Raw genomic sequence first — 9,785 nt, 5'->3', positions numbered from 1 at the left:
CTACTAGAACCATACAGGATGGAACTTTGAGCTGAGACCTACCACGTTATAATGAGAAGCTCAGCTGAGAGCCAACGGTCGCGTCCACAGGTTGCGGATAGTGAAATGCTAATAAATGCATCGTGGATAATCAGCGGCATTGAGTGGAGAGTCCCAGCGAGATACCAGGCGGCACCTGCTCTTTCTTCTATACTGAGTGCCTATGATGCTTGATATGAAAAGACGTGTTATTGGCACCTTTAAATAATCAATGGCAATCATGTTCCAGCGGTGTTCGGTCCGCTGACAAGGATCGGTTAACCAACATATTGTAACATCTATCAATACCAATTTAATTTTAAAATTTTGACTAACATGTGTATAAGGTTTACTGGTTTTTCCGTTCGGTGTGTGGCAACGCTGGTCACATATATTTCACAATATCGTCAACGAACAAATCGTTCAATATATAAATTATAGGGTGTGATAGTCTTCACAATTTAGTGAAATAGTCGGCTCCAAAAACTGAAATGAATGAAAACAACACAAGTAGCGAAAATATAGCCCAGGCGAGGCTTTCCTGTCCGTATGGTGATGACTGCTATAGGTAAAGAAATTGAATTATTACATCCCGAAACTACTGTAAATCATAAACTCGTTTAGAGCTAATCCTTCCCATCGCTCAGAGGTTGCTCATCCTGGTGATGAAGACTATACAGCTACACGAATGCCATCACCGGTAGCTGGTGCCCCTAAATGTAGGTATTGGCGGCAATGTTATAGAACAAACTATGATCATTTTCGGAATTTTCGACATCCTCGTAGAAATGGTTAGTCATTTTACATTTAAATATGTGTTTATATTTATGGGTATATGTATATGCAGCTTACACCATAACCAATAACCCCACGGGAATTGATTCTTTCGACGAAACTGATAGCGAAGAGGAGGAGGACCCTTTTGCTGAATCAAGTGGATCTGATTACTTGCCAAGTGATGAAGACGAGTAACCTTGGTCAATTAAATTTTGTTTGTTGAAAAGTAAATATAAGATGCAGTTTTTCCATTGTTACTTAATTACAAACGATAGGTATACAAAAAGAAAAGCCGGAAAATTACTATTCGATCCTGGGGTCGGTTAATATGGGAGCTACATCCAAACATAAAACGATGGGATTTATTTCATTTATATCAACACATGTAATGTATTCCAACTAACACACATCTATAAGAAGTATTTCGCGGCTAGCTGTTTGAGTGTTAGCTTTTTGATGAGAGATAGAAGGACATATCTAGATCAACTTAAAATGGTGTACTAAGCAGAAAATATTTACCTTAAAAGGTCTTAGACAAACCTTTTTGTGTTGTATTGGGGAGAGTAACAACTCAAATACACAAAACATATTGTGTGCTGGAAAAAATGATTACGCACGTTATTAAAAATTCGGTAGCTTGTTGTCATTTTTAAATAAAAAAATAGAGAATAATCCTATGTTTGCAATTTCTAAACAATATTTTCTATGATTTATGATTCCAAAAAATTATAGTATTTGTTTGTATAGAAATATTTATTTTATCCAGTCCCATTGGTTTAAGTCATTGCATTCCGCTCTCTTTATAGCTTCTTGAATACTAAGACTTTCGCCTGGTTTTATTCCATAGCCGATTTGTAGACCATGCGGATTTGATGGTGTAACACAGTCCATGTTGCATTCCTTGCGCAAAACAGTGTCCACTTCGACTGAAGAGAAAAATGCTACTGACATTGGTAGATCGTTCAAGCCCAGACGCGATGAACAAAATGAACGGGTAAGCAAATTTGTGATGTGCATAGCTAAGGCTGCCTGATAGGCATATTTCTCTTCAACTAGATATCTACATTCGTCATGAAAACTTAGGCAAAATCTAGCTTTGTCACCCAAAAGCCATCGCATGGAAACCAACATGATATGTAGGAAATCCACTGCGCCACTTTGGACAACCCAATTGACACGCGTGGGAAGAAAACGGTTTTCGTCTGAAGTGTTGTGGGTCTCTAAGGCTCGGCTCAAACGACAGCTCAAAAACGGGGTTACTGGCTCTTCTCTGCTGGCTATCTCTTCCAGCCTATTGAACATGGCACTCTCTGTGCCGCCTTCCCAGCAAGGTTTTTCAAACATTTCATCAACACCTCTGTTATTAGAAGAAGCTAGTTTTAAGGCTTCATATCCAGTATAGCTGTAAGCACAAAGACCAAATTTAGTTGTGAGTTAATATACACAAGCATTTACTATTTGGTAAAAGAAAACTTTATACCTACCTACGATTTTGGTGGTTATCTAGAAATTCTGCTTTCAATCGATAACTCTTTTTTCCCTTGGTAATTGCAAACATTTTTGATGCTTTAGATCGGGCTTCCGTAGCCGAAAATGTTGGGTTAAACTGTTTGAGCAAACCTTCGGCAAAATTCTGCCCAGCTCCGTAGATACGAGCATAATTAATAACTTTGGCGTGATCTCTAGAAATACCAACAGCCTTCGCTGTTATGGAATGCATATCGGTACCATTCGCTTTGGTACCGCTCAAAGTCATCCATCCCAGCGGCGTAGCACCATGAGTACCATAAGCGTATGCATCACCCAAAACTGAGGCTATCCACAGCTCTTGAGAGTCTACATCGGCACCAACAATTTTATAATGTGGTGGAGCTTGAACCATAGCTCGTAGCTCTGAACCAATGCGCTCCTTTTGCGAATTTGATGCTGTCATCCATGTCGGTTCCATGGCACGGCGCGTCAGGGTGCCACATGTCACCACTTGAGGACATATGGCTCCATATTCATAGGATTGGTTCTTCAAAATATGAGGCATTTCTTCAGGCATTAACCATACAACCAGCTGGCCAATAATGCGGTCTCGATTATTGCGCCAATAGGACATCATACGGGCGATTTTTATAATACGTCCTGCTATGTTGCTACCACTCTCTGCACTGCTTAAAACGTTTTCTGAAAATTTATTGAGGAAGTCCCTGGATAGTGGATTGCCAACCCTTAGTGTTTTGCCATTTTTGTGGGGCAATTTAATAAAGAAACAACAGTTATCCAGAATGTGATTACACCATACACCAGATCCATTATAAAGGCCTTTAGTTCGATCTTTTTTTGAAGCTTTGCTGTAAAATTCCCGTTTTCCCAATTTAGAGTCCAATTCTTTGTTAAGATTAACAAATGCGTATTCACTTTCTTGTTCTGATGCGTAGGATCTTGCGAATTCTGGAATGGGGCATTGCTTAGATAATTCCTCAATTGGAATTCTTGCAGATACTCCGTCCTGTGCATCTGAATGTTTGGAAGAAAATGGCACCAAAAACCCCCATCCATATTCTCTGGTATAATGCAAAGGAAACCCTTCCCAGCACAATGAAAGAAGTTTTGGAGCAATTTGCATACCAGTACTGATTTCTGAAGGACCTGAGCTCCACTCAGTATCCGATAATAAATCCTTGGGTGGCTTTAGGCATAATTTGCGATACCATGATGGATATCCAGGTAATAAAGGGCGACGAGCTGGTAATTGCGACTTTAAATCGTACAAATACTCAAACTTAGAGTGTAGACGCATTTCTTCTTTAGATAATTTTGGCTCATCAATCGGAGCACTTTTTTTCGGTATAAAGTTTGAACTCTTCTTTTTAATAGTTTGTTTTTTAATTTTGAGGTCTTGTGTCGACCAATCCTCGTCCCATAACCACAAGTTGTTTTTAAACTTTTCATCTTTCATCAAACTGCAGGCTTCATCAGCCCTCCTTACCAAATGATATTTGGCTTCGATGCTTAGATCCTCATAGACAAGGTCCGATTCGTTTATGTAACGAGACCAGTTTTTATTTACGGGTAAATATGCTGAACCCATTTCCAACATACCAGCCAATGTCACTGGATGTGGAAACCTTTCTTCAAATAGCGGAAACAGTACTCGAAATACTTGATGGGTGGCACCCACATCATTGGAACAGTACGTCATAAGTGATTGAAAATCTCTGCGTACGTCCTGTAAATTTCCCTCCAGAAAAACATTCCGTTCCTCCTTGCTTAGCATTGGGCCACCACAGTACAAACGGTGTACTTCGGCAAGACTATTAAGAGAACTCTGGCTTAACCAGTCCATATCCTCCGGAGCGGGTTCTTTTTTCGATTTCATTAGTGCCCTTTGATAACTTGTCACGCCACTTACGCATACATGAAGTGACATAGTATCCAAGAAACGAATTTTTGTATCTTCTATCAGATATTGTTCCTTTAAACGAGCGCGGTCATACGAAACATTATGACCAATTACAATTTTTGGACCTTTGTTACCGAGAGGTATAAATTCTTCTGTACTATGATGAGGTATCTTTTGTGTTACTCTCATTTCCGGTTGCTCCGATGCTAAACGGCGACTTACCCAAGAATACCAATGTTTGCTGCCCACAGCTGTGGCAAGAATCGGCGTGGGTCCTTCTGCAAGACATACCTCTATGTCCAAAACTAAACCATGTTCAAGTGGATATTCTATCGGACATGGTTTTCCAGTTCCCGGGTCATATATGGTCCATCCTTCCTGCAAAGACCATTTCTCGGGTTTTTGGGGCAAAGACTTATTTTCCAATAAAGGGCCGAGAAGATCCCTGTAAGGCCTTATTTGTTGCTGTCCAATTAACATGAAATGTTCCTCTAGATTTTTACCTTTCAATGGTGGCAGTTTTAGCGTAACATCATCCAACATTTCGGTACTTTCTATATCGATGCCATGGTTCTTCAGATCTTGTTTCATTTGTACAGATCTATCTTCCACATTTTCATCATCACGGCGGCAATTAGGAAACAACTGTGCGTGCAAATTTTTGGAAAGCATTTGAATTTTGACCACATTTTCGTAATATTCACCGCATGCACCATTCTTTATTTGGTGATTTCTCTTTAAATCGACATCATGAGGAACAGTAGCGGGTTCGGTGTTTTGTACTTCGTTTTGTTTAGTAATCTTCTTTCCAACATTTTGTTGTGACTTTAACGATGGTTTATTATTTCGGAATATCTTTAACGTTGTATGTGGATAAATATCATTGGCGGCCACCTTAGAATAAAACCGAAAAGCACTCATATTTTTCCAAACTAAACAAATCTTTTCCAAAACAAAACATCAGCTGCTTTGTTTATTTATATACACAACACCACTACTTGTGGTATCTGTTCGTTTATTACAAGTATAGAGCATTTGTTTATTATAGCTCAAAGGGGACAAGATGAATCAGATTTTTACGTGTTTTCACGTATATTGGTTAGTATAACACTTTGTAATAGCATGATCTGCGGTGTAGGTTATCTAAAATTCGCTTTGAAATAAGTTTTAGCTCAACAAATGCCTCCTTTCGCAGAGATGTTTTAGATGACTCAACATTTCAACCACCACTGTCGTAGGGTTTTCTTATCCAGTGTCATTCCTGACCAAGGATTATTAAACAAGGCTGAAACAAATTCCATGGTAGCCGGTTGTACGTAGCGGATTGAAGGCCAGAAGATCTATGAGCGTGGAATACTAAATTTGCCAGGAAGATGGCAAAAGGTTATCGAACAAAAGGGCAATTATATATTTGATTAAAGTTCATTCTAAGTTTTATTAAAAATGCATTCACTTTCTTTTAAAAAATCCGCAATTACGTTTTGGGCAACCCAATATATTGACGACAATTAATTTTTGGGGAACCCAATATTTGCCCCGAAAACTATCCTTTCCTTTAAACGATTTGTCACACTAGGTTAGGTTAGGTTGAAAAGAGGGTGCAGATATTAATCCGTCCCATGCCATTATGGACATACACCTAAGCCAGTAATTGGCTTGTTGTGCGCTCGTTAAACTATAAAGTAACCTATGAAAAGAAAATTTTACGTTAGGAATTTCGTGCTACTTACAAAATCCTTAATTGTTTTCAATACCACTTCCCTAAGTTGGTTCATGTCTGGTATTGTGTCCCCACCTAAGTGGTGAAAGGAAATGCTCCAATGTCTCATCATCATCCCCGCATGCCCTACACATGCTATCACTTGCCGCACCAATTTTACATAAGTGAGCTCGTAGTCCTATGTGTCCCGTTATGATACCAATAGCTATACCGACCTCCTTGCTTCCTTTCTGTAATAGCCTCGTCTTCTCACGATCTGGATCCCCCCATAGGATTTTCGCCGACCTACCGACCGTTTCGCTTTCCACAATGTTGCATGCGCATTCGTCGCCCACTCCCTTAACTCGGACTGCGTCGACGCGAAAGGCTTCGGGTTAACCAACTTTATTGAGGGCAGTCCTCTGGCCTTTACCGCCAAATCGTCTGCCCTTTCATTTCCCCTTAATCCGTTATGGCCCGGACCCAAACGATGCGGATTTTGCCATCCTTCTTACTCTGAATAACTGTTCGTGACCTTACCGTCCTGGTTGTTATTGCCCTTATGGCAATTTTACCGTACATAAAGATATTCACACTCGACGTCTTCGCGTTAGTACCACTCCACCTCACGCATTCCGTATTCGGCCGAATCTCCGCGTGTACGACCGTATTATGGTCGGGCAGTCTAAAGTCCCTGGGTTCTCAATGTAGACCCCCAGGCCCACTCTGTCCTCTAGCTTTGATCCATCCGTGTAACATGATTTTCCAGATGGCAATACTAGGGCTCTGTCAATCCATGACTGTGCCGATGGCAGCAGTGCCTCGCACTCGACTTCAAGGTTCATCTCAGGTATCCGATCGGTAATCTCTTTCCTTCCTTCCAGGTTTCCTATCGTCGCCTCGATTATACCGCGATGGTATGAGCTGCTCCCATCACACTAACACAATATATTTTTTCCGCAATCAATTCTTTTAATGTTAAATACATAAACTTGTAACATAAATATTGATTTAATATTTCGCATAATTTAATTATAAGATCTTTGTTATCTTGTTGTAAATGAATACCAAATAAATAAATATCAACAACAAATACTATCAGCATTACTGAGGGTATAACCAAAGCTGAATATTTTTGCTGATATTCTCGGCAGGGCACCCAGGCATAAGCGTCGTAGAGAGCCATACTTATATAGTAGCTTTTGCTGATATTTATTTTTTTTGAATTCTATTCATTTACATCAATAATTCTAAAGAACTACATGTTGTCATTTTGGAATATAAATAAAATATAGATACGAAGGCAAGTATATCCCGTCAGAGTTAGCAAAAATGAAAAACACATTTCATAAAGTTTTTAAAATGCTAAAATAAAATATTTTTTTTCAGTTGCTATATTCCATTGGAACGCATTCCTCAGCCGCTACGTGAGTAGGAGATGAACATTCCACCAAATGATCTGTGGGCTCACTATCTAAAGATGGTTCATTACTAAACATTTCTTGGGGAACTGAATTGGTGCGTTCTGGCAAAAGATCCATTGTCGATTGCTTTGAAGCTGGCCTTTCAACGCCTACATGGATTTGTTGATGTTCATCTACCGCTAAGTTGGAAGGAAAACTTGTTTTAGGATCAGCTATATCCTGTGCTGTAGTTGTCGCTTTCTTTTTCCTGCCTCTAGTGGCTCCAGTAGCCGATGTAATAGCAACTTGCTCTAATTTACGTCTACAAAAAAGATTGTTACCATTGTATCTAGTAGAATGTGTAATATTTACTTTTTTATCTCCTTGGTAGCCTCATCCTCAGACGACTCCTCAGTCTCTTCGCTTTCTGATGAAGTATTTTTTGGCTTCTCATATTGCAGCAGCCGATCCAAAAGAAAGGATCTATCACGGGATACTTTCAACAACCTTCGTTGGTTGGATCTCAGAGCATCTTGGAAGAATTCATTCTCCTGAAAGTAAATAAATATTGACCCTTTAACACAAACAACAAAATTTTCATTATTATACATACATAAATTAAAAATTTCAACTTCTTTTTCAAATATCGATACTGGGTTTTATAGTCAACGCTATTATTTTTTTGTGGCTGGCGACTTTCATCATTCTCCTGACTATCCGAAGAATCGGTTTCGTCATTGACATCGACGATTTGTTCGTTATTCTCTGTTTGTGCCGCCTCTTCGTTGGCCAATGTCCGGCAGTACCATCCATCTAACATTTTGATAATTTTTAGCTGATACTCCTTGTAATTTTATAAAAAAAATGGCTTGGGATTCGATTCTTCAAATTTGTTTATTTCCTTATTGCAATTAGTGCATGATTGAATTAAGAAGGTAAAGTCACTTACCCAGCTGATAGAATTTTACAATTTTTGAGTTGTATCCAAATCTCACAAGAACGTCAAATGATTTATTGAATATAAATTTTTTCATATTTTGTTCCTTTTACACATTAATTTTTTTCGTGTACCCGAAAATTCGTTCTTTTTTTACTGGAAGACGTTCGCGTACTATATTTGACAACAGAAAAGAGCGTGAGAGAATGCAAGTTTTGACAGTCGGAAATAGAAAACCTGCAAATTTCTACTGGGACTTGAAGTTGAAATTTTACCTCAAGACGGGTTTTCTACATTATGGCTGGTACTATGTTCGTTTTTCGCAACATTTTTTCGTGATTACTGTTTCATATAATAGATTTTGAAGCAAAAAAAACTTGCTGATTTCACTCAGTAGGACATTTCATCACATTTCAATTATAGTACCAGCCTTTAGATGGTAAGTGCAAAATTTGCGGAATTATTTCAAAAATCTTAAAAAATTAAAACATTGTATCATTCCACCCACCAAGAAATTGTAATTATAGGTTTCTTCAGTGTTTTGAGGGAATCATCCTCATCGCACATGGCGAAATAATTAAAGGTGGTCTCTTCTGTATAACAATCACAAATCATATGGTGCAATCCGCCATGTTGTCTTCAAGCTGATCGAAGTTTTGCCAACACACCAAAGAAATTTGTGTAAGTGTGTGTATACGTGTGCGCACATAAGCAGAGAATATGCGGGAAAGAAGATAACAACAAAGAGAATGCAAACAAAAATCTGTCATCTTAATGCCGTCAAACCTGGCCGGCTGTAACAGCTGTTCAAATCCGCCTTGCTCATCAGAGAGCTACGATGAAACCATGATATATTCATTTACAGGTAGGGACAGTTGCCCAACAACAAATTATTGAGTGCACTAGCTGTCAAAATCAGTGATTAGCGCAACTCTGATTTAGAGTATGCTACTAGTTCGCGCCATTTTTCGTTGTTTGTGTGCGTTTTGGTCCTTAACTAAAATACACACATACAACCAAAACTCGTTGACAGATAGTGCATTTAGCGAGAAAAAATAGTACAGTGATGAATCCCAATCCCATGGCAGCCTGTTGTACGCAAGATATAATTACCAGGTAGTGTACCGTAAGCAACTGAATACAAATTTTTCTCACTGAGCGCACTATCTGTCAACGAGTTTTGGTTGTGTATGTGTATTATATTGGGTTGCCCAAAATGTAATTGCGGATTTTTCATATAGTCGGCGTTGACAAATTTTTTCACAGCTTGTGACTTTGTAATTGCATTCTTTCTTCTGTCAGTTATCAGCTGTTACTTTTAGCTTGCTTTAGAAAAGAAGTGTAAAAAATGTATATTTGATTAAAGTTCATTCTAAGTTTTATTAAAAATGCATTTACTTTCTTTTAAAAAATCCGCAATTACTTTTTGGGCAACCCAATAGTTAAGAACCATATCACACAAACACCTTTTTTAAATCCGCCTTGGAACAGTACCCTGCTTTAATGAATTTTCTCTTATTTGTACCATGGGGTGTGCACTGACACCATCTTACATTTTAT

At 38.7% G+C, this 9,785-nt stretch overlaps 3 protein-coding genes across 3 annotated transcripts; 1 reads left to right on the top strand and 2 right to left on the bottom strand.

Annotated features, from left to right (window-relative positions):
• The first annotated feature begins 463 nt into the window (after positions 1–463).
• On the top strand, positions 464–1,086 carry LOC106085368 (aprataxin and PNK-like factor). The gene is made up of 3 exons (XM_013249588.2): positions 464–586; positions 643–809; positions 866–1,086. The coding sequence occupies exons 1-3, from the start codon at positions 510–512 to the stop codon at positions 988–990; spliced, it is 369 nt and encodes a 122-aa protein (XP_013105042.2). The 5' UTR covers positions 464–509; the 3' UTR covers positions 991–1,086.
• A 443-nt stretch (positions 1,087–1,529) lies between these two features.
• Positions 1,530–5,189, bottom strand: LOC106085366 (DNA polymerase subunit gamma-1, mitochondrial). The gene is made up of 2 exons (XM_013249586.2): positions 2,280–5,189; positions 1,530–2,197 (listed from the first exon to the last, which is right to left on the bottom strand). Exons 1-2 carry the CDS (start codon positions 5,105–5,107, stop codon positions 1,549–1,551), a joined length of 3,477 nt encoding a protein of 1,158 aa, XP_013105040.2. The 5' UTR covers positions 5,108–5,189; the 3' UTR covers positions 1,530–1,548.
• A 2,040-nt stretch (positions 5,190–7,229) lies between these two features.
• On the bottom strand, positions 7,230–8,221 carry LOC106085367 (uncharacterized). Its single transcript, XM_013249587.2, has 3 exons — positions 7,902–8,221; positions 7,661–7,839; positions 7,230–7,610 (listed from the first exon to the last, which is right to left on the bottom strand). Exons 1-3 carry the CDS (start codon positions 8,106–8,108, stop codon positions 7,271–7,273), a joined length of 726 nt encoding a protein of 241 aa, XP_013105041.1. The 5' UTR covers positions 8,109–8,221; the 3' UTR covers positions 7,230–7,270.
• Positions 8,222–9,785: the final 1,564 nt, after the last annotated feature.

This window comes from Stomoxys calcitrans, chromosome 3 (genome assembly GCF_963082655.1).
Source record: "Stomoxys calcitrans chromosome 3, idStoCalc2.1, whole genome shotgun sequence".
Taxonomy (NCBI): Eukaryota; Metazoa; Arthropoda; class Insecta; order Diptera; family Muscidae; genus Stomoxys; species Stomoxys calcitrans.
Note: the sequence above shows the minus strand (reverse complement) of the source record. Positions and strands in the feature narration are given on the sequence as shown.